We start from the raw sequence: 25,059 nt of genomic DNA on the forward strand, positions 1-25,059 counted from the left end.
AAAAATAACAGTACACAGTATATGGAAACTAACATGCAGAGAGAGAGACTGTAAATGTTTACATTCAGAATTACTCACCAAAACAGACTAGTAAACTACTAGTAATCAAATTTTCATGGGATTTCTGGAGGATTATGCAAACACAATGACGATGAAGTAATTGCTATAAACCCAATTTACCTAGACATTAGACTTTTTTATATTTAGGTCATGGTTATTAAATGAGCAAGGATTGACTTTTCCACACAAATGGACATCTGCAATGTTAGTACAACTATATATTATAGCCCACAGCTGTAATATATATATATATATATATATATATATTACATATTATATATATATATATATATATATATATATATATAGTTGTTGAATTATTGCCCAGTCATGAATGCAGTAAAATGGTGCAAACGTGTTTGCCTTAATCTTAATTTGCCAGTCATCCCTGAGATTTTTTTCTAGACCTCAACTTTCTGCAGCAAACGCATAGACGGACAAGGATGTATTGCAGATGTGTTGGACTAGATTGCATCAGATTTTACAGTTGTATGGCTGACAACTCCTGATATGGTATATCAGCTCTGGTACATGTTGTTCATCTGACACTTGATGTCTCATCAAAGGTCAACACATGGTTTCAGCTACTTGCTCCTCCATAAAGGTCACCGTTTGATTCCTACTTTGTTTCTAATGTGTGTCCCCCTTGTAGACCCACGCACGCTGCGCTACGAAGAGACGGTAATTATCGCCCTGGCAACAGTCTCCGTGTTGGCTGTGCTCGCTGTAGCAGCCTTCTTTGGTTACCGCATGATGCACGGTGAGTTGCCATGGTGCCACGCTTTGAGGAAGAGCAGACATTCATTGTTCAAGGCTTAAATGTTTTCAAAAGAATTTCAATAGACAATCATTGGATAAGTGATGAGCTTTTTTTCTCTCTTTTTTTTTTTAAATGTATTTACATGTTTTTCGTACTTTTCTGTATTCTGAATGTGAAATCTTTTGTGTTTAAGCAGGAGATGGCAAGCAAGGCCTTCACAACCTGAATATGATGGAGGCTGCTGCCTCGGAGAGTTCACTGGACCTAGACACTCTGAAACTGCTGGAGGTCGGTGTCTGCTTGAAGTACTTTTATTTTTGCTTAGCAGTCCTTGCTCCGTTGATTCATTTTAATTTGCTTCTTTGCCAAGGAAACAGCCAAATCTTTTAGTGGTGTAAAGTACAACAACATGAGCAATTATTAGGATTTAGTAACTCTCACTGCTTATGTTAGCGTATAAATACAGATGAAAGCTTGTATTATTGGTTCAGACCTGTCTTGTTCTCACTGGCTCCTGCATCTCCACACACAGGGAGTGTAGAATATCAGTGAACGCAGGAGAAAGACAAAAAAAAAACAAGAAAGGAGAAACCAAAGGCACAGAGGCAAAAAAGTACACCCAAAATACTTCAAGGTTTACGGTTACGTTTGTCGTTTTCAATGTGACTTTTACCATCTGATCGTGGCGGGGCGCATTAAGTGACGGATCTGGATGCACAAAAATAGGAATCTGCTTACCCTGATACAAGATCCTGAAAACCTGATATGGATGTGGCAGAGCTCATATTGTGATCGAAAGTCAATGGATCTGGCTGATATTCAGCCATGATGATGGAATGAGCAGGGTAGAGGATGAAAAAGGCAAGCAGGAGAAATGAATGCAGCCACTGACTGAAATGAAGCCAGCCACAAGAGACTGTAAGATGGCAGCTGAAACAAAGAAAAACTTGCATTTGAACTCTCTCTCAAAAGAGAAACTTGACTCACTTAATATTTCTGTCATTCTTCTATCATCCAGTATGTCATAGTCTTGGTGTTAAGGACTGCACATTCCGGGTGTGAATCATTTCTGATTCTGAAGAGCCACTGTAATGCAGACATGGATACTTGCACATTATTGATTGTAGCCACATAACTGGCTCAAAGCTGCGGCCTTGCAGAATTTGCTTCCTTTTCTGTGACCGAACATTTCAATTTAATTTGTAGAGAAATTACTCTTTATCCGTCTGCTTATACTGGTTGATGAAAAAGTAGCCATCTATGTTAATAGAGAAAATTGAGGTTGCAATTGAATCAAATCTTGACATGATCTAACATGATAATCATCATCTAATTAAATCTGTGAAGAAGCCTGATCGAACATCAGTGATGACATGAATATATGGCACAAACGGAACGACTCAGTGGTTCATTTCAAACTACCCCAGCAATTCACATTACGCGTGATGAGAGTAAGAAAATAAATGTTTTGGACCAGAAAATAATAACATCATTGGAATTTACAGATGGACTCAGCATTTAGCAATGATGAGCTGGGCCTCAGCCATTTTACTGAATAAAAAGAAAGGAAAACAAATACCAAACCGAGAGGAGAGTTAACTTGTCATTTTTGTTGTTGTTGCATTTTTCGTTAAATGAGTCCATTGCACAGAAGCCGTAGTTTTATCTGATTCACACATGCGTTCAGCAACTTCACCACACATCAGTTAACTTTACTGACAACATGAGAAAACGCTGTCTTATCTGTGACGGGAGACTTTCAAGTCTCTGCAAGTTTGTTATCATTCAGAAACAAAGAGAAATCAGTGATAGTGGTTGACAGGAAGGTAGGAAAAAAAAGTTTAAATGAACTGTTCATGAAATGCCTCAGAAAACAACATCTCTGTTGCATTTTGACAGGGTGCTGAGCGTAGTGAGCCAAGTACAGAGAGGCAAGGATGTTTACCCACCTCTTTTCAACATGTATTGCGTACATTTCAGACTGGAGTGGAGGGAGGGATATCTTTTCAGAATGTCATTCTTGTGTCTTATCAAATGCAGTCGCACGTTCTTTCACATCAGTCTCGTTGCAGCGGGGGTTGGGAGGTGGAGGTCCAGAGAAGACACACTTGCAGACAAAACATCGATCTAGTCCTTTTACTGGATATTATTTAGCCAGAAGTAGATGTTAAGACCTAACAGAAATAAATGCCCTCCTGAATACCACAAAATATATAGTTTTTACTCTTACTTAAAATCTTTTGACCCTAATGTGCTGCACTCTATCAATTCCTAATCATTCACCTAATGTCCTTAATTATCCAACTGTAAAACCCTGCTGATTTCCTACTGTGTGTGTCTGAACTCATCATTTTATTTGTGTTTCTTGTGCTCCTCTTTACCCGTTTCTGTTATTTTGCTGCTTTTGAAGTTGTCGAGCAGTTATTTTGTGTTGTTGCTGGTCACCATGTCTGACATTTCAAAGCAGCTTGCAGAAACGGAAAGATCATTTTATCACCTGTTCTATTATTAGACAAGAAAGTGCTAAAGGTCTAGAATCACAAAGAAGTCTATTAATAGTCTTTCCCTGTACCACTATAAATCTCTTTCAGCTGATTGGACGGGGCAGATACGGGACAGTATACTGTGGCTCTCTGGATGAACGGCCCGTTGCCGTGAAGGTGTTCACTGCTGCCAACCGCCAGAACTTCCTCAATGAGTGCTCCATCTACCGGCTACCACTGCTGGAGCATGACAACATCGCTCACTTTGTAGCTGCTGACGAGCGCACGGGCTCAGAAGGACGCACAGAATACCTGCTGGTCATGGAATACTACCCACATGTGAGTGCCCGGCTGTGTGGAGAATTGTGATTGATGTGTGATTGAGTTTTTGCTTTGTATTGAAAAAAACCATCCACACACAAAAAGTCCTCAGGACATTGCTCAGAGCTTGTTGAATGCTGTTTTCAATAGTCAATAGTGCTGCAACTACTGCACAGCTAAAAATGGAAGATGGCCTACTCTTTGGCTACCTTTACACCTGGCATTAATGTGCACATTGTGACCACAATACGCTCATAGAAAACGCATTCTAATGCTGTTTTGGTGTAAAGGGGGCCTGTGTTGTAGAGGACTTCTCATCTCCTTCGTCACTTATATCTGTTGTGTTAACTGAAAAGAAAGCGAAGAGTCATGTCTCTGAGGAAGGAGAGGCTGACGAGGAAATTTCTGCAGTATGTCTGTACCAATTTTTTGGGCAGAGCACTGAAAGACTCTTGCAGCTCTTGATTGGACTAAAATGAGTGTACTCCCTTGTGTACAGTACAAGATGAGCCATCAAAAGGCTGATTTATGGGCAAAGCATACTCCAAAATCCAATAGGAATATTGGTTAAAAAAGATATTTTGACATAATTAGATTGGGTATTGGTGTGTAAGTGACATTTTCAGCAACATTTATACGACTAAACCACTAAAATGTTGATTTTAATATTTTGGGGACTATAAAATGTCAGATAGTTGTAAAAGTCCAAAGTTACATATTAATTTTGTTTGATCAGCAATCTAAAGCCTTACTATATAAAAAGATGGGGGGGGAAAAAACTATGCAGCTGAAATCATGATTACTTTAGCACTAGAGAGGTTAAATCGTTGGCAGACCTTTTGCTCCCTACTCAAGTTTTTCGGCATATTATATAATCCTTTTAGCCTGTTGCACATATAAATCATCAGGCAATAGAGGGAAGTGAAAAACAAGGACACTTACAGCAACATGCAAGACAACACTTGAATATTCAAGTGACTGTAACTCAGAACTGAATGTTTGCTTTCCAGGCCTTGAGCCTCATAATTACCCCGGCAGGCCACTGAACAGAGCCTATTATGAATCCTACCCATTACTCTAATTCACATTATCATGGGAACATAGTGCAAGTCAGGCCAGCAGACAGGGACACATAATGCATTCAAGTAAACAACGATATAATTTATTTAAAATGAGCAGAGCTAATGTGATTTTCTTTAGGAGCGGATGAGAAAATTTGCCCCGTGATTGATTTTGACAGACAGCATGAAGTGCATTCACGTGTATGTGTGTATTTTGGTTATATGTGTGTCTGTGTCAGGGCCAACGCAATAATAGATTATAATGGATATAACCGAAGGGGAAATTAACAATATTGTCCAGTGTCATTTCTTTAACTACCAGAGAAGAGGTTGTCATTTTTCACAGTACAAAAGGGAAAACGATTAATTGAGTTGTATGTCCTGAAGCAATCCTTCCCATTTTTGTGAGTGATTGTGCTGTGTACAGCAGACAGACGGACACTTTCTCATCCTGCTACAACTATCTGACAATGTAAGAGCTTTTGGCTGCTTACCAAAATTCTTTGGTTGGACGTCTGTAGGCAGCTCCCTTTCCCAGTGGCTATTCATCAGCCGACCAAGTAACTGCAGGAAGCTGATTCCTCTCTGACTCATAGGCCATTCATGCAATTATTTTATTTCTTCAACAATTCATTTTTGTCAGTATTTGGTTACATGAACATTATTAATTTTTAAGCTTGTAATTCTTTAAATTGAAGGTGCAGTGACATTTTAATATTAAAGTCCAATTTATTTACTTGTTTCCAGTGTGAATGGATGCTTGTAAGAGAGGGACAGCCATGTTATCCCATGAAACATGTCTGCCAGCAGTTACACAAGGAAAACATTTTTTTTTTACGACGGAATACAATAAGCATAAAATAGACAATAGAAGAAGAATCCTGTATTATCTTAAGAGTATGCTTGGAGATTCATCAACAAAGACCAGATGACCTTGTCTGTCTGGCAGAGAAAGTTTGGAATAACAGCTCATTCACTTGCACCAATGTGAGGTATTTTTTTAGCTCATAAGGATTCAGAAGCTGCTGGCCAACTGCTGCCTTATTTGGCAAGGCAGGGATTTCAAACCCCACAGTCACAAAAAACTCATTTGAACCTACTGATGGAGGCAGCAGTGGATCAACAACTTGTGTGCTGTGATGTAAAATTGCTGATTTTCTCCATGGACTTTGCTATGTGTGATTACACTATTTAGAAAGCAACACAAACTTCAGTTTCCTGTTAGAAAAGACACATTGTGAGAGTAACGTATCTGATTTCTAATGATTGATTATTTTTTCTCTTTTTCTGTTGTTCTTCCATCTAAAATCCCTTCTGTGTCCTGTGCCCTTCATTCCCTCTTTCTCTCTCTCTCTCTCCCCTCTCTCCTCTGCTTTCCTCGTTTCCTCATCAGGGCTCTTTGAATCGCTACCTGAGTATGCAGACCAATGACTGGGTCAGCAGCTGCCGGCTCGCTCACTCTGTCACTCGTGGCCTTGCGTACCTGCACACCGAGCTCTTTAAAGGAGGTGAGCTGGAGGGCATATGAACACGAGCACACAAGTAGAGAATTATGGTGGAAACTGTTGAAGCCTTTTGTTCTGCCTAGAAAGGCTTTAAATACCGTTTGTGTTACTCGCCTTACTTTGTGTCAGTGCCCGACTGAGTCTCCTCATGACCTGCACACTGCAGCTCCACGTGGGTCTGTTTGGCTTGGAGCAGCTCAAATCCCTGCATTTTGACAAACACACACACACACATACTGGGTCCACGCCCAGCCAAGAGTATTTATAGACTTGCCTCAAGCCAGGCACAGAGAGAGAGAAAAATAAAGAGAGGGACAAAGTAAGAGGAAAGGAAGGGAAGATAGGGATTCAGATCTCATGTGAATTATCCTGTGGCTCAGTGGGATCACTGTTAGGACGTAGAAGTGACAACTAAATCGTGGCTCAAATCTATTTTTTCCTTTTCACTGCACTAAAGCCCGGTCGCACTTGGCCCTACTCGTTGCTCTTCATTAGGACAGATACACATCAAACAGGCTCAGTGTAAAGTATGGACCGCTAAAGGAATGGAGTTTTTTTTTTTAATGCAAGTATGATGAAAGTGTGGGGTTTGGATGAGTGTACAAGTGGTGGAGGAGAGGTTGGTGTTTGTCTGGTGTGTCTGGGTGTGTGTGTGTCACTACCAACAGCATAATCTCTTGGGCTTTGGTACAGCCCCCATCCACCCCCATTCTTCCTGCACATCAGTGGCAGGCACAACTTTAAGGAGCTGTCGGCCTTACTGCGCCGTCTGCTGGACTGTAACATACTGCAGGCAGAGGCTGCTCCACGTCTTAATCTCATTTTTGTAGATCGGATTAGAGGGTTCATAGTGTCTGTTGACAATGCAGCTTGTGTGGTAAGGAGTGAGTCATGACTGAGAACAGAAAGCAATTTGACACATTTGCTGGATGTTATCATTTATTAGCAAGTCCCTAAAAGTGGGAGTATCAGGAAAGCAGGGAATATTTATATATAGGAATAAGTCATATTTAGGAATAGGTTTGACTATACAATCATAACTGTTTTGCTTTGTGTCTTCTGATCATCTCTTTGCATTTCTTGCCCCTCCCTTTTCTCTTTTTCACTCATGAAGACTTGTACAAGCCTGCAGTTTCCCACAGGGACCTGAACAGCCGGAATATTCTGGTCAAAGCTGACGGCACATGCGTCATCATCGATTTCGGCCTGTCCATGAAGCTGACTGGAAACAGGCCGGCGCGTCACGGCGAGGAGGAAAACGCTGCTATTAGTGAGGTGAGCGCTCAGGAGGAAGCAGACATTGATATCTTGTGATGTCTAACAACTGCAGTTGTTGTGATGGAGTGGAACCAACAATAAAAATAAAACTATATAAAGAATAAGGATTTAATGTAGACAGTCAAATACATTTCTTGGACTAGATGATTAGGTATTGATTATGTCCATAACTTAGCTTTATTGTTCTAAAACTGGACTATTTCTTCTCTGCACATGGTTCATGTTATTTGTGTCAACAGTCATTTGTAATCAGACATGAGCCTGTGTGAAGGAATGACCTTGGTTTACTTCCTGATTTTATTCCTGCAATATTTCTATGTACTTTTTATTTTAATATTCTTATCTGTCAGTCTAGATTTGCCACTGTACATCCAGGGAACAGTGTAAAGTTGTTGCTGTTAACTTGTCTCTTACTTCTCACAAAAAGATAGTAGAAAGTAGTAGAGCAGAGTTTGTCCAAGGAACTTTAGCGCATGTTCCATATTTATTAAGTTTTATTCGATTTGTCTTCTGACCATGGTACTGGCGCCCCGTTTTCCTGAACCCACACACCTCCATTTACCGCTCCTTCTTCTAACAGGTGGGGACAATCCGTTACATGGCTCCAGAGGTGCTGGAGGGCGCCGTCAATTTAAGGGACTGCGAGTCGGCACTAAAGCAAGTGGATATGTATGCTCTGGGCCTGGTCTACTGGGAGACCTTCATGAGATGTACTGACCTTTTCCCTGGTGAGAGTCAGACAGAAACTGGTTTTTATTGTATATTGTGTTGACTGTTCTAGAAGAGCACAGCATCATTATCACAAACGACACAAAAAAACAAGCCTCTTGTTTGCCGCACACAGCAGATTAAAGATTCAATGCTCTTTGACAGCAGTGCAAAACAGAGAGTGAAAAACAAACTATTTATAAGATAAATCAATATTTCTGCTGCATGAGAGATATCTAAGATGCATCCTTCCTCTCCCCCGCCTTGTCCTACCTCTAGGAGAATCTGTGCCAGAGTACCAGATGGCCTTTCAGGCAGAGGCAGGGAACCACCCAACATTTGAGGACATGCAGGTCCTGGTATCCAGGGAGAAGCAACGGCCTAAATTCCCCGAAGCCTGGAAAGAGAACAGTCTGGTATGTTTTTTTTGTGTGTGTGATTGCTTCTAAGTCCAAAATCAACCTTTTTTATATTTTTATATTGTCATAAAGAAAAATACAACAACAAATATTTTTAGTCATAAGGGCAACATTACTCATCAACTGGCATCATTGTGTGAACACATCGTCATTTAGAGGCATCATGTTAATATTAGATGTGGCTGAGGCTGATTGACAGATCAGTAAGCTCCTGATTGGTTGTACTGGTCTAATATGTGTATGCACGACAAACAAAATTTTCTCATGAAATGTTAAACAAACCAAGTCTCCCAGTGAGAAGTTAACGGTCATAAAGCCTTTTAACCGTGTAATGTTTACTAGTGCATCATACAAACTGTGTATGTGGTATTATGCACTCATGAAACGACAAGGAAGTGCGGTGTGTGTTTAGTTATCAGAAAGAGAGGGTAAATATATTGTGACAGTTTGATGCTTGAATGTATAAGCTGATTTCGTGGCATTTCCTGTATTTATTTGGCAGATATCCTTATAATAGTTGATGCTTTGTCACCCCCATCTGTTTGTTTGGTGTCAGACCTGAAAGAGCTGAGTCAAGTTTTAAATGCACTCACCCACTTTGTGTCCAAGTGGAATACTGAATTAAATGAAGTAGTGAAATAGTCAAGAATTTTTGTGCTTGTATAAGGTACTAACACATAGTCAGGGCTGTCCAGATGAACCACGACATCCCTAATTTTTGATATACAAGACTAGGATGTTACCTCTGATTGTCTTTTCCCGGAATCCACAACATCCAAATTTAGCACAGCCCATGTTTTGAAAACACGCCAGGATGAAATAAACCAGAATTGGACTTTAATACTCTGTTGTCTCTGTCAGGCGGTTCGCTCTTTGAAAGAGACAATGGAGGACTGTTGGGACCAGGATGCAGAGGCTCGTCTCACAGCGCAGTGTGCTGAGGAGCGAATGGCGGAGCTGCTCCTCATATGGGACCGCTCCAAGTCAGTGAGTCCAACGCTCAACCCCATGTCCACGACTCTACATAATGAGAGGTAAATACATGTATTGATGATGCTGCTGCTGCTGTGAGACACATGATGGTCTCCTTTCCAAACCTTGATATTCCTGTTTTTGTTTTTAAATCAGAAATCGTATGACGCCAAAGTCCGGCCCGTACGCAGACCATCCATCTACCTACATTGAAGAGCATGAGGGTGTGGCCAAGAACACTCAGACTGACACCACTAGTTCTGTGAGTGGTAGAGCTGTACCTGGGACTGGAGAGAGAAACAGGAATTCAATCAATCAGGAACGCCAGCAGCAAGCCAATACCCATCTGCCCAGCCCAGAGGGCAGCAGTACCAGCATGGGTCTGAGAGGAAGTCCTTCAACCTCCACCACCACCACCACCATAATCTCTGAGTCTGAGGGACCTGTAGGGGCAGCCACCGTCCCGGTCTGCCTCCACCTGACTCAGGAAGACCTGGAAACCACCAAGCTTGATCCAAAAGAGGTGGACAAGAACCTGAAGGAGAGCTCAGACGAGAACCTGATGGAGCACTCACAGAAGCAGTTCTGCTCACCAGACCCACTGAGTCCTGGTAGTTCCAGCTTACTTTATCCTCTGATCAAGATGGCCAGTGAAGCATCCGGCACACCGGACCCTGCTGCCCCCATACCCACCACCATCTTCCCTCTCCCCAAGCAGCAGAACCTGCCCAAGAGACCGTCCACCCTGTCTCTGCGCACCAAGCCCCCCAAAAAGGAGTCGTCATCATCCTCACTCAGGTTCAAGTTTGGACGCTCGGGCAAATCCAACCTGCGGCAGGTGGAGGGAACAAAGAGGAACATTGGTGCTGGAACAGGCACAAACACAGCGGTAGAGGCTCACCGGGGCACAGGCACAAACAACATACCTGTTCTACGAGACATGCATGTCAACGGCAGTGTTAATGGTGCCGTTAATGGCCATGCCAGCTCCAGTATGTCATCCGTGGCTGCAGATGGAGCGACAGGTTTTGGAGGGTCCGCCATTACTCAGAACGGGTCTGGAGTCCTGAGGTCGGACGACAGCCGCCTGAGCCTCGGCGTCATCACAGCCAGCCCTGACGAACATGAGCCACTTCTGAGCAGAGAGCGAGAGCAATCTGATCCGAGAGATGCATCCTCGAGCGCCGCCACCCTCCGCTCAGCACGACCGAACACCAACAACAACAACAGCAACACTGGCCAAGGCCAGGGGGACGGAGAGAGTGGTGGAGAGAGTGACGGTGCAGAGGAGAGTGGGAGTGGAGATGGAGGAAACAGAGAAACTACAGGGCCTCCAGGAGAAAGCTTAGGGTCTGGGTCTGGTGCAGTGGAGGACGCACCGGTCACCATGAGGGGGGAGGCGCTGCTCCGGCAGCCCAGAACCCGGAGGCCTGAGAGACCCAACTCCCTAGACCTGTCCTTCACAACACAGGACCTGACCTCGCTAGGTGACTTTATACACAAACAACTTACACAACAGTGATGGTAATGTTTAATATCTTGGCAAAAATACAAGTAAAATGCTGTGACTGTCATGTCTTTTTTTTTTTTTTTCTATTTCAAACACATCCCATGATAAGACGAGGAAAACAGATTTTTGGACAGAGCACAAAATGCTCACCTATGTTGTTTTTGTGCATGTTTACAGCGTTATCTCAAGGTTAGACGGCTGAAAACTGGAGTTTGTTAATCACTATTTCTCCTGTACCTAAGTCCATAGAGATAATGAGTGTTTCAAGTACTCGGGTATACAGGAGCTGCTGGTCTTCTGCTGCCTTGTTTAGTGAGTTTGTCAATCACCTAAATCCAAAGTGGCACATTTCAACTTACTGATAAAGGCAGCAGTGGATCAACAACTCCTGTGTGCTGTGATGTAAAGTTGCCGGTTTTCCCTATGGACTTTGGTGCAAGGAGTGACTATAACAAATGACCATTTTAAGTTGGAAAGGCTGTCTTACAGTGACAAAAAGTTGCAAACATTCACATGATATAATAGTCTAATGTAGGTGTAGGTTTTTTTTGGTTAGCTTTTTGTGAAGAAGCTAAAACCATTTTTTTTCTTGTGCCCCTGCTGAAAGCCATGTTTGTCAGTGAGAGTGAGCCTGGTGCTAGACGTAAAGGGGCCAGCAGGGGGCGCACAATGCTCAGTCAACACTGTCAGTGCTACCTCATACAACCACACATAAACTACCCATTTATAAGATGAATCTATTAAAATAGCTCACAAATACAGTATGTATAGTATTTTTCACTATGAAAATGACTGACTGTGCTTTTAGCTGTATTATAGGAAATGGAGAATAGGATTTTGCAACTTGACTAAATGAAAAGTCAGGATAAATGAACCTCTGTTGACCTTTTCAGTCGTGCATCTTTCAATAATAATGTTAACAACTGCCCTACCTAGTCAGTGATCTTTGTTCGTTTCTATTTTCCAGGGGGAGGTTTAGTACAGCCGGACGGAGCCTTGGGGACTGGAGATAAAATCAAGAAGCGCGTCAAAACACCTTATTCCCTGAAGAAGTGGCGACCCACCACATGGGTCATCTCCACAGACACCAGGGGGCCGGAGGTCAACAACAACGGCTCCACTCACAGTCAGGGCCACAGTCATAATCGGCCCAAGTCCAGTTCAGCTGTATACCTGCGGGGAAGCAGCTTAACCAGCGAGCCCAGCGACACACATGTGTGAACTCAGACCCTGTGACAATACTGAAAAAGAAAAATTTAAAAAATAAGCAGAGCGCATTTGGTTTCTGTCAGTTGAGCTCTGAATCAGCAACAGGAAGCTATGGGGGTGTCTTGTGAACAAACTGTCGAGTCAGATTGTGTACAGTAATTAGGTTTGTCTCACTCTTGCGTGTCTTTCTGATGATGGCATTGCTTTAAATGGAATCCAGCTATGCAGCATTCTCGTCCACTTCTGTTTCTGCGTTTTTATTAATCTCCTTCTGTCGTCGGTTTCATGTTTCACCCTTGTGATCACAGCGATGTTATTGAATCCTCCTTTTTAATGTTTTTTCTCCCCCCCCTCCTTTTATGTGCACTTTGAACCAATTCAAATCAGTGTTTAGAAAATCCTGTCAGTTGCGACCGCAACAAGAAAGTGGTCTATGAACGAAAAAAAGGCGATGACAAACAATCAACACTTTGAGCAAACTTTGTGTATCAAACAACTAATGAGTACGCTCTGTAAACGAAATAACGGTCTTAAAAGACATAACAAAACTACTTTAACTTTTTTAATTATTTTTTTGATTTGTATGCAATACCAATTTTATCTTCTTTGACTGTATCTATTTTTTTTTTTTGTATAATAATTTTTAATTGTGCAATAGGATGTAGCTTTTAGATGCTTTTAATGTTTTTATTGCTTCCATTATTTTGGTTATTGTTTTATCCTGTCATTATTTTAATATGTTAATCTCTGTTGCACTTATTAATGGTCACAATCGTTTTGTAAACAATCCATTAGATGCTATCACCCCCTTACTGGAGAGGAGAAAATGGATGACTGTCCTCTTGTCTTTTATGCCGGACTATCTTTGGGGGCACAGTCGACTGGAAAAGTTGGGTTTTTTGTGGAACTTCTCTGCTTGCACAACAAAAACCATGGATGGCTCAAACTCTGGGGTCTTTTCATGCTACAATCATGCGAATCAAATCTACGGAGGGATCTGTTACAGTGGCTGATTGGATCGCTGTACCACTATCGCCTGACCTCATTTTGTTTAGCTCTGTGTATGTGACTGAAATACCAGAAACACTAGAAAGCCCAGATTCTGCTCTTTGAACTCTGTTGGAAATCAGAAACTAGTCTATAAAAAGAGGAGTAAAAGAAAAACCCTCCGAAGCACGCTGGATATTATTTCTGCTTCTTGGCGTCTCATCCCTTTGATGTTTGAGTGAATGAATTCCGTGTGTGTGTGTGCGCGTGAGAGAGAGAGAGAGAGAATGTGCATGTGTTGTGTTTCTTTCCATCAGCAAGCATTAGAATTGTTGAGGCCGAGCGCTGTACAGGCGTGCTGAAATTGTCATTGTACCCATTCTGTACTTTCAGCGCCGCTTCAGGGCATAAGAAAAGTTCTTGTTTATGTTTTTGTATTCTGTAATTTGTATGAAAAAAAAAATCATGTGTATTACATTGATATTCGCATCATTTTTATGGAATTCTGTTCTGCATTCAATGGACAAGGCCTTTTCATTCCATTGCTATGCGTATGCTCGGTACAGTTTCTGTAAACATTTTCAAGTCAATATGGAAGAAAAAAATCTCAATAAATGTATGAAATTATGGTTCGTTCCTCTTGAATTTCATGCTCACGATCTTAAAACGGTTTTGATTAAACGGTTGATTAAAGAGCAAGATGGAGGCTTTTGTATAAACTAATTATTAGACTCATATTTAAGTACCAAATGTGAAGCTACAGCTTCCAATCTCTTTCCCAGAATGTGCATTTAAAGGCTCACAATGGCTTTATGTCACTGTATTCCTGAAAATCATAGATGTGGCAACAATTAAATTAATACTTCATTAATTCATCCGTTTCAGGGTGCATGCACTGTCCTATTGTCCCGACTAGCATCAACTGAAGTTAAAGTCTCAAATAACAACACCTGTGTTTTTCCTGCCAAAGCATGTCAAAATGGCTGCTCGATTAAGACTACAACTATTTCCGGTTTATATATCATGTTTGTTTTTACTTGTATAGTAAGTAAGCAGCACGTGACTGCATTTATGTGCTGCATGCTCCTGGCATTTCTGTCTAAAAGATCAGAACATGTTCTAAATGGATTACATCCTCACTGTTGCTATGTTGGGTCTCCCACACTCATGGCAATGAGCCAAAGTCACCACACGAGGGAGACATTTCCCGTCACGCGCTTGTTTTTTTCACTTCTCTCGACCTTCTGCTCCACGCGCCCTAGCAACTGCAGCATCAGCACTAGACACGCAGCGCTGCTACACTACGTCACAGCGTCTCTTAGACTGCATCAAGTCAGCGAGAAGTAGGGATCACAACCCCGGAAATGTACTTATTTACTTTCAAAAGAAAACATCGTGTCCCCATAGTATTTGGGTTATGTTGTACTAATGTCTAATTTAACTGTGAATTAAATACTTTCCAGCTTTTTAATATATGAATAAGTAAAGCTTTTCACGGTTTCGTGATCTGATCCTGTAAAACGCGACAGAGTAAACATCTTACTGTGAAAACGAAAACCGGAAGTCGTGTTTAATTCGCCTTGCTTCACATTGGTCCCTCTCCTGTCGTGTCAACCAAGGCTAGCCCAGCATCACCGCCGCCGTCGCTGTCCCTCCTCTATGTTGTCTCCCTCTGTTATTTCCCCGTCGTTTTTCGACACTTTACGAGCGTCACTGTGTCTATAACCCCCTTTCATTTTCCAGATACATCATTTGTGTGTCTCCTGGACCAGGAAGCGCTTTAAGTAGCCGCTTCAGTCGTCGTGCCGCATCAGTCGGGAGAGAAAACATCCATCCATCCACGAAGACGAGGGGGAGGCAGGGTGTGCGAACACAGCAACGCCCATTCCAACACCTACCGCGTCCATGAAGCCGTTTCACTACCGTGCCCATGTCTGCCTGTCAATGTTTATAACCGAGAAAGCTTTCCTCGCGTGTAGCCGGCTTTAGTCCCTCTGCCTGCCGCCTCTATAGCATCCTCCTGCAGCGGCAAACACCAGCAGGGGCCGGGCTGCTCTGGAGCTCCGCGCTCCCTGGTGTGCATCACATTTCCGCAGGTGAGCTAAGCGTCTGAATTTTATCCCAATAGTCTCACATCCATTTCACATCAATTCCCACCATCACTGAGTGAAGTCTGCGGCAGGCTTGTGCTACCGACGAACCTGTTTTAATAATTGTTTTGATCATATATGTGGCATCGTGGGGGTTCATGCAGTCCGAGTAAACACGCTTGGCCTACATTTAATCAGTGCAGGCTGTTGTTTGTAGACCTGACCTACAGTCAGCTAAAACAAATAAACAAATAATCGCTTACTAAATGAATAATCGACTATTCTGATAATCGATTAATGGGTTTAATTGGGGTTTTTTGCGAGTTCCTGGATTTTTCCCCTGCTTAAATGTGAATAATATCTAGTTTCCTTTCTCCATTTAACAAATAAATAATATAATGTTGGTTTGTGGACAAAAACCATCATCATTCCGAGGTTTTAACATTTTCTGATATTTTATGGACCAAACACCCAATCAGTCAATCGAGGAAAATAATCAACAGATTAATCGATTATCAAAATAATCATTACTTGCATCCTTATATCCTCAAAAATCCACACTCATTTGTTCCAAGGTATGTTTCTGTTTTGTATTCATTTACAAGTAGTAGTTTTTTTCAAATGTAAACAGCATAGCCAAACACCAAACAGTTACAGCAGTGACTATAAGGTACAGATGAACATGCTTCATGTATAATACTCTATATACTATAATACTACTATACTTGTTCTGCATTTTCACCACAATGAAGCTACACTCCTGAAGAAGAAAAGGAAATATACATAGATACTGTATGCACATACAAACAAACAGGCTTATATATATATATTTATATATACACACAAGGTTACACACTACAGGTTTAAATCAACATATACAGTAGGTCTCAAACATCACCACACACATTTGTTTTCATTAGAAGGGATGTATACTTTCCTAAAGTCCTATTTTGCACTGTTATCACTCCAACTAACAAAACACCTCAGACCTTTTTGACCCTCAGTACAATCAAATAATCTCTCATATCATATTTGCTTTCTGAGCAGAACTTTTGTATAATGTCTGGTAGGGGATTTGGAATTAGCCACAAATATTAGGTGCATTATTTAGTATGAATTTAAATATATACTGGAATTTATTAATAATGGATTTTTGTTGGTATAATATGGGACGAGTAATAATAGTAATAATCCTTAGTGCACAACTGGGAAATATGCAATGTTACAGAAACACAGATAGTAAAAAAAAAGGGGTGCAATAAACATGCATTAAAAACACCATTAAGAAGAAGGATAATAAATATTACAAATAATAAGACTAGAGTAAAATATACACTGTAAACCTGAATATTAACAACATGAACATATTATGAACAGAGTGAACAGTAAAAATATTGCACTGATATTGCATTGCACATTTATATGTGCAATGCTTATATATAAGTTTTTTTGTTTATTGTAGATATGACCCTTTTCAGTAATTTCATTAACTATTTCTTTAAGATAAATAACAGTCTGCTATAATAAAAGAATTAGAATTATATACTATTAAACTGAAAAGTCTTTGGGTGGATATATTGGACAGAAAAAGAAATTTGGCCCTTTAGGGTTTTGTAAATATTACATCCTGCCTTTAAGTCTTTATCTGTGTGCTGCTACTTCTTAAGCAGATCTATAAAGTCTGCCTCATCTCATCTCTGCCACAGTGACGTCACTATGTTGCTATGTTACTATGTGCACGTTGGATTTAAAGAACGTGATCTTAAATCCCACACAAATTCAAGACGCTGCCAAGTAAGAATAGACTAAGAATCAATATTGTGAGTCTGTGTCGTGTGCAGCAACAGAAACGTGACAACACTGCTGCCATCATTACTATATCTATCAGCCTACAGTAACAGGCTGCTGATTCGTGGGCACAGACTGATGCAGAGAAAACAGCCGTCAAAATAAAGCGAGCTGGTAGACATACTTGGATACACACATACTGTACATACGCACACACATAGTGCAGCTGTGTGTTAGTGGAGATCAGTTGGCCCTGTTCCCTAGCAACAGCGTTGTGCGCTGGTCAATGCTCGTGCCAAATTTAGCTCCAGGACCAGCTCTGCCACTCAGCACTGCGTGTTTGTTTGTACTGTATACATGCATGCACTGCATTGTGGTCCCATTCCATTAAGGACACCAATATGTATTCTTCCCTATTGTTTATTTATTGTCACAAATAGTAACTAGAGCTGTGCGATATGGTTGTGATTATTTAGAAAGATGATGTGATTGTGATACAATTCATACTTGATACAGCTGATCATTTTTGCATCCTAATCGTCTTTTCTAAATGAAAATAATTATATCATGAGGATTTGGCGTTTTTAATGGGTCTGTTGAAGAGCAAGTGAATTCCTACAGTACTGCAGAATTTCATCATGCTGTTTGGTCACACGTTTTATTCTTATCAAATAACTGCAATGTATTTCCATTTGGAAATTGTGATCGGGATTATTTTTCCATTCATCGTGCAGCTCCAGTTGTAACGGATGTTGTGCATAAACGCCACACTGAATGACAGTTTAGTATAATGCCGCCCGCAATCCTCAATTTGATCAAAAGCTATTTTTAAACAGTAGTATACACATTTATTTTGTTAATCACAGATGAGAGGAGAATTGATGAGTGAATACAACGAAGAAAAACCCTCACTCAACTCTTACATTAAACGTTAGCTCTCTATATACTGAGACTGCAGTTATTACACTGCTTACTGTACAGTAAATAGATTACGATTTGGCATTTTTGCATATAAAGTGACACTTTTAATTGATCATGATAATAGTTGTTTATCCGATTTTTTTTAATGCAAAACTGGAATTATCATATGACAATTTGCCGATGCTGCAAATGCCCATCGTTGGACTCAAAAGATGCTGCTACTGCTCTGAATCCGGGTCAATGGGTCAGAATCGGGCACCTGCCCTCACTGCCCCCACTCCCCTTTAAGCTCTTCTAATGCCATTAACCAGGGGGGTGAATGAGACATGGAGGGGGGGCATATCTGCTCTACCCAGTGGGGGACGGCTTAACATCAGTCTGACAACACACAAACACAAATGTGCACACACACTCAGACCCACACCGGGCAAGACAGCCATGAGCTTATCCTTCAGGCTCACTGTGTCTGTGCTCACTTGTTTATGTGTCAACCACATGCTCATAAACAACGTGTTCAAACCTGGAGGCAGACTTTCTTGACCCCTGTGTCTCCTCCTCCTCCTCAGACGACATCAGTGGCCTTAACCCACCACACCTCTCTGTGGTTCTCGTCCGTGACCTGTGGTGTGTCCCCCTCCCTCTCTGATCCCGGCTCTTCATTCTCCTCTCAGTTTCCCATCATCGCGTCCAGCTGTGGCCCTCGCAGGGCGCGCTCGCTGGCTCTCACCTGACAGGTCCCTGGCCTCAGGACGACAGCCAGCACCAACACGTTCCCTACATGAGGGACAAAGCGACGCAGGTGAGTGCTGTGTTTGTTTGTATTTGTTACCTGTTTTGGGACCTTTTCTAGTATAAACCTGGCAGAACCAGTAGTCCTCAAGGAGACCTGGTCCCAATGAGGCAGAACCTCATTTCTGAGGAATTGGTTAAGGTTAGGGTTAGACACCAAATGGTTCTGGTTTAGGTTAGGGATAAGGCTCTGGTTAGGCTGTGATGTACTCTAGGTCCATGTATGTCTCCTGTTTACTTGCTCTCTCTCTCTTGTGCTAGCACTATAGTCAGTACTGACCCAGACTTTTTTCAGATGCAGATGAATTGAATTATTATTTTCAGTTTTCCTCCTCTGTCGCTAATACATTTCACATTTTGCATCTGTTTGTGTGTGTCAGACCCCCAGGGCCTGGGCAGATGAGAGGAGGAGGGGCTCTCACAAACGCTCGGCCTCCTGTGGGAGCACCGACCAGCTCAAGGAGGTAAGGGTTGTATCTTGATTTTTGGGGCTCAAATAATCAGACAAAAGGAGAGAAACATGCCTGTAATGTCTGTTTATGTGTTCATGTATTTTTTGTGTCACACTCTGCATCATCAGTAACATAACAGCTATAAATAGCAATGGTCCTTCAGCCTGACCTCTACCCCTCATTATGATATTTTCAAGCAGTATAGAAGCTTTAGACGTTTCCACTTAACACAACTTTCATTATAATACTGTATGTTTATGTTTGCCTCTTGTCAGATTGCCAAATTGCGCCAGCAGCTTCAGCGCAGCAAACGCAGCAGCCGCCATCGGAGGGACAAAGATCGCAAATCACCGTTCAATGGCAGCCATACCATCATCCAGTCACAGGTGATCAGTAGAGATAGTGTGCGTGTATGTGCATCTCACTTCATTACTTCATTATATCGCCCATAACTGCATATGTAAGGGAAGGAAAATCATTTTAATACATCTGCCTCACAGCATCTTTGTATTCATGTCTTGACTCTTGTTTTTTTGCAGTCGTCTATGCCCAAGACCATTCTGATTCCCATCCCTATATCCAAGTCATCAGCCCCTCGTTTCCGCAACAGCGTGGAGGGCCTCAACCAGGAGATAGAACGTATCATCATCCGAGACACCCCGGAAAAGGAAGAGACCATTGTTGTGAGTTTAGTTTAAAGGAGCCAGTTTTTGGGTTTTTCGTTTTTACTAACTCACTCACTCCTTATTTACTATTTTCATAGGCGTAGTTCAGGTTTTTTTGAAGTTTTATATATTTATACATGTTATCAGGAAAAAGGTTCACTCAAGTGTATGATATCTTAAGAATATGCCACTTTATCTTGCTGTTAGACAGCCTTTTTCAACTGGAAACTGAAGTAATCTACTCCCCACACCAAAGTTCATAGATCAAGCCATACTTCTGTTCAGGGACCGTGTCAGATGGAGTCTGCGCTCCAGTCATGCAGGAAGTACTGAAATAATCTTTTGAATTAACTGATTCTAATGATTCATTACACCGAAAAGAAGTGCTTTGCTCGTTTACTAGTTTGTGTGTTAGTGTCGCGTATAGACGTCATGGGAGTTTTGTGCAGCCATGCTATGACGACCCCACGTTGAGGAGGTAATTTGAAGTAATGGAAAACGTCGTGCCTGATACCAAACCGAGTAGAGCCGAGTCGTGCTAGAACTGTATAATGGAAAAGCGCCATATGTGACAGTACCTCATAAAATCACACTTCTATCCCTTTAAGGGTTTATAAACTGTTCCTAGTAAAAGATTAAGCTCTCAATGCACTGTTATTGTTATTGTGACCTCATTTGTGTGTGTGTGTGTGTGTGTGTGTTCAGCCACAGGATGTTCCAGATGGGCACCGTGCACCCCCACCCGTCCCCCCACAACGCAGCAGCAGCACCCGCAGCATCAACACACAGACGCCCTCAGGGGGCGGCCTGAGCGGTAACCATAGCAACTGCAGCAGCCGCCCCGACTCCATCTCGCCCTCCTACCTCACCATCCTCAATGACGCGGGTGGTGGCAGCAGCCCCTATGAGGACAAAGGTAATGAGCACACACATCGTACCCACGCTTAACGTCATAGCGTGCTGTTTGTGGACGTTTTACACGTGCGTAAGCCTCATCATGCATGGTGCATTGTCATCCACAGAGCTGGGCCCCTGCTCACCGCTTCCTAAGTACGCTGCGTCTCCCAGACCCAACAACAGCTACATGTTCAAGAGAGAACCACCAGAAGGCTGCGAGAAGGTCAAAGCGTTTGAGGAGTCCATGTGAGTAAGAAGATACATGACACACTGGATATCAGCAGATTAGTTTACACTAATTGTACGCGCACAAACATATATATCATATAATATACAGTATATATATATACATATATATATATATATATATCACTGATAATAGCATATTTACTCAGTCTGTACAAGAGCACAAATGTCAAAACTATTATGCTTTGGTTTCACATTGAGTTAGGAGTGGAACTCATTCTGGGGAGGAAACAGTGACCTCCTGTGGTCACTTGCCAATTTCATAGTGACCGCCAGACTGCAGAGGGGGGTTATGACAGTGCAGTAACACAGACAAGACAATCTTCTGTTGTTCCTCTGTTACAGGAAATTAAATCATTGGCTTGGAATCAATAAAGAGATCCAAGAGATGAAAACACAGACTTATTTTTAGTTGGTTCTCGTCTGCAGTTCTACAGTAGGGACACTAAATCTCTTTTGAAATGAAAGCCTCATCCTCTAAAATCAATGGAAATGAATACTCTTTTCAGTCGAGTATAACGTAAGCATATTAAGCTTCTATTAAAGCGAGGAGATTGTTTCAACCCTTTTTCAAATCTAGAAGGCTAAGCTAATTATATCTCTCACTCCACCTTTTGGTTTCAGTCAGTTGTTTTCAGTCTTTCAGACTAAACATTAAAGAGCCATAATGTCTGGCAACAGTTGTGGGTGTGAAAAAGTTTTGTAAAAAATAAAATAAGTAAAATGTGAAGACGCTAAACTGATGGGGTGCCCCCAAATTAGAAACTGAAACAATTTGATGAAACTTGATCCATCTATGCAAAGTGGAATTATCTGCAGAGGTGATGTGACATTGCTAATCCTGTAACGTCTGGTGACATGTGTGGTGTCTGAGAACAATGTTGTTTTGAAAGTCATCTGTCTCCCTGTATGCACTTTTTCTAGGCCCAAACCTCTGCAGGACCTCCCACCCTTCCTGTGTCCTGACCGCAACAAGGTTAACTTCATCCCCAACAGCGGCTCTGCCTTCTGCCTTGTCAGCATCCTTAAACCCTTACACCCCGCCCCGGAGCTCAGCTTTCGCACTGGGGTGGGCCTGCGAAGCCTGTCCCCATCCCTCGTGCCTCTGTCCACCCAGCCCTGCCTCCTGGAGGAGCCCGAGAGCTTCTGACCAGGCGGTAAAGTCACCGCAGCCCCTCTAAAAAACAACCGCCCCTCTGAAGTCAGAAAACATTTAAAACAAGGAAACAGCCCCCTCTGCTCCAAAAAATGCCTTCAGCATGCCAGCTAAGCTCTCTCTGATGTCCTTATCTTGTTGAAGAAGTGCTTCCCACTGCCTCTCCTCCTGAAACAACTACAACATGAGAGTCCTGCAGACCTGTGCAGGCGTCTGCAGCAAACATTTCATCGCTTTTTTCTACCTTTAATGCTGGTTATGTGTCTGTATTTTTGCGGGGGAGGAAAAGGGGCTAAAAGGACAGACTCTTTTATTTCATCGTATTATACCATGGCGCCTTTCCACAGACATATCTTTTTCTATCTGTAGTTATTTCTCTTGATATAAAATATGCCTTCCATTATGAAAAAAGGCTGCTGGTTTCCATGGCGACCAAGAGATTGACCACAGAGGCTCATTTTGGTGCTGCCACATATGAGTATCGTAGCAAAACCTGAAGGATCGTGACAAGGAGAAGTGAAAAAAGAAGAAAAACAAAATGTGCCTGATATTTAAGATCGCTCAGTTTCCCCAACGACAGCAGAGGGTTCAGATCACACATGATCTTTGCACTATGTTGGTCATAGATACACACAGAACCGCAGGGCTTTTTAGACCAAATCTACATGTTTGTTTTGTACTTTAATCAGCCTTTAACAAGCTGATGCCTCTGCACTGTTGTACTAACTGGTACAGTAGCGTCAAGCTAAGCCCCTGCTGGTCAGTGTGTATCTATGGGAAACACAGGCCAGGGCTATGATGTATGCAGAGTTTTCAACCTGTGTCTCCTTCCCAACCGCCAGCCTTTGCTCACAGTCTCTTCTTTTTTTTCTTTTTTTACTTCAGCACCATCTCAACCACCCTCCTCTGACTTCCCTTTCTCTTTCCTCTTTTTCCCTCACTGTAAATATAATTTCCTTCTGTCCTCCTCCTGTGTTGTGAAATGTGTCCAGAAGGGCCTCGCCCTCTGCTGGACAGGCCTCCTCCTTGTCACTGCAGGGCCAAGAGAGGTCAGTGAACCCAACATGCTCCACTGACATTACTGTATGTAATGTAAATGAGTTTAGAAGCTTAGCTCCTAAGCTCGTTTTTTGCTCTGTCTGGTTTGTTTAAGCTAGTTAACGAGTCATTAACGGTCAAGTCAAGATGGTGATAATTAAATAAATAATTACAGCTTACATTTTTTCTGTCCTGGGGGAAAAAATTTAATTTTAGTGATTTGTGTAGTGTTTATTTCTAAACATTTGACTTCACAGTTATGGGCAAAAAAAATAATAATAATCAAACGTTTTTGATCAATAGCAAGATTATGATTATATGGGATTATTCATTGCTATTAGGGTTCAAATATTTTCAGAGTTATTCTGTTTACTTCAATGTTTTGCTCTTGCCAATGGACAAAGATGGAGGGGGGGCTTGGAACGCTTTGCAGACGTTTTAGGGACCGCAAACCTCGGAAGTTTGGGAAGAAAATCATCCTGTATGGGTGTGGTTTAAGAAAAAAAGAGCAGATAATTACTATTAATTCGACCATTTTGTCAGAAAAATGTGCAAAAAAGAAAGGCATCAACATGAGAGAGTGTGGGACCGTGTGATGACTTTACTCAGTAAAGATTATTTAAATGTGCGGCAGAAAGCTGAATGACTCTCTCCGTGTTTGGATTGACATTTCAAACGTGTGAGGTGAAGTTGCTCATATGTTGCCATGGTGATTGCAGTGTCTTTAGTATGTGTGCTGCCTCTCTTTGCCCTGGCCCATCCTCCCATCCTGTAAATGTCATTGCCATTTGACTGTGCCTGCCACAGGGGGATAGGAATGTACTGGATTTGTAAATATAGAGGCACACCGTGTTTGTATTATCAGCTGACAAAGATATGTCAACGAATGAATCAATTATTGTATCATATAATACTCTCTACCCCCTCCCCTGTTTTTCTGCTGAGTACTGTGAATTACTGCGTCTCATTATTGTGAATGATTATGTATTTATTTATCTAACAGGAGTGTAATTGGGACTTTTAAACAAGAATACATTAGATCACATTGTCCATCTCAGGTTGAAGTGAATAGGATATGAAAAAAAAAAAAAAAAAAGATACACTTAACTTCTCAGTGCATACTAACAAGTCTACACTACCATCAGAGAGCAAACCAACAGCTGCTATTCCTGTAAAACCGTAGCAGAGTAGTGTGGATGTTGTTTGAAGTCAGAGCCAGCTGGTGAAAAAGGTGATGTAACTAAAACTGTGCGAAAAAATGAAGAGTCCTGTTTCCAAAATGAGGTTTCCACTTCCTAAAACAACTGTCAACACTACAGCGAAGCACTCATTTTCTGACATACGTTTACAAATAAAGTAGCTTGAAAGAACAGATTTAATATTAATGTCAAAATGATGATCGATTTTCTTATTTTTCTAAGTGGATAAACAACATTTTGGAATGAGACTCGGCACGAGAAAACTCAACACAATGATTCTTTGTTTGCTTGTCCAGTTTATTGGAAACAGAACTGCCAAGTTGTTGTTTTTTTCATCTGTTTAACTCCTTACAGTCAAATAAAAAGACATAGCTGAAATAAATTAATCATCTGTGACTGACTGAATTTGTATGAACGAATGAACATGTGGATTTGAGTCCACATCAGGTGAGTCTGAAACACATTAAATTACGTTTTAAGTTGCTTTAGTTGTTGGTTAAGTTGTTAATGGTGCATCACAAGACAATGTTTAGTATTGCAAAAAA

General features: G+C 41.6%; 2 protein-coding genes across 3 annotated transcripts in view; both read left to right on the forward strand.

Annotated features, from left to right (window-relative positions):
• LOC131476106 (bone morphogenetic protein receptor type-2-like) overlaps positions 1 to 13,902 on the forward strand; it is a 30,044-nt gene extending 16,142 nt beyond the window's left edge. Inside the window, exons 4-13 of one of the 2 annotated variants that reach the window (XM_058654615.1) lie at positions 713 to 820; positions 1,017 to 1,108; positions 3,412 to 3,642; positions 6,079 to 6,193; positions 7,305 to 7,465; positions 8,049 to 8,196; positions 8,456 to 8,592; positions 9,457 to 9,629; positions 9,724 to 11,091; positions 12,045 to 12,184. In XM_058654615.1, coding sequence (XP_058510598.1) covers positions 713 to 820; positions 1,017 to 1,108; positions 3,412 to 3,642; positions 6,079 to 6,193; positions 7,305 to 7,465; positions 8,049 to 8,196; positions 8,456 to 8,592; positions 9,457 to 9,629; positions 9,724 to 11,089 — 2,531 coding nt within the window. In that variant the 3' untranslated portion in view covers positions 11,090 to 11,091; positions 12,045 to 12,184. Of the gene's footprint in view, positions 1 to 712; positions 821 to 1,016; positions 1,109 to 3,411; positions 3,643 to 6,078; positions 6,194 to 7,304; positions 7,466 to 8,048; positions 8,197 to 8,455; positions 8,593 to 9,456; positions 9,630 to 9,723; positions 11,092 to 12,044 lie in introns of both variants that reach the window. The other variant, XM_058654605.1, reaches the window with a different exon arrangement.
• Positions 13,259 to 24,900, forward strand: fam117ba (family with sequence similarity 117 member Ba). The gene is made up of 9 exons (XM_058622281.1): positions 13,259 to 13,309; positions 15,237 to 15,369; positions 18,744 to 18,871; positions 19,242 to 19,325; positions 19,589 to 19,699; positions 19,853 to 19,996; positions 20,684 to 20,894; positions 21,001 to 21,121; positions 22,046 to 24,900. Exons 1-9 carry the CDS (start codon positions 13,259 to 13,261, stop codon positions 22,269 to 22,271), a joined length of 1,209 nt encoding a protein of 402 aa, XP_058478264.1. The 3' UTR covers positions 22,272 to 24,900.
• Positions 24,901 to 25,059: the final 159 nt, after the last annotated feature.

Source organism: Solea solea, chromosome 2, assembly GCF_958295425.1.
Source record: "Solea solea chromosome 2, fSolSol10.1, whole genome shotgun sequence".
In the NCBI taxonomy this organism is placed as follows: domain Eukaryota; kingdom Metazoa; phylum Chordata; class Actinopteri; order Pleuronectiformes; family Soleidae; genus Solea; species Solea solea.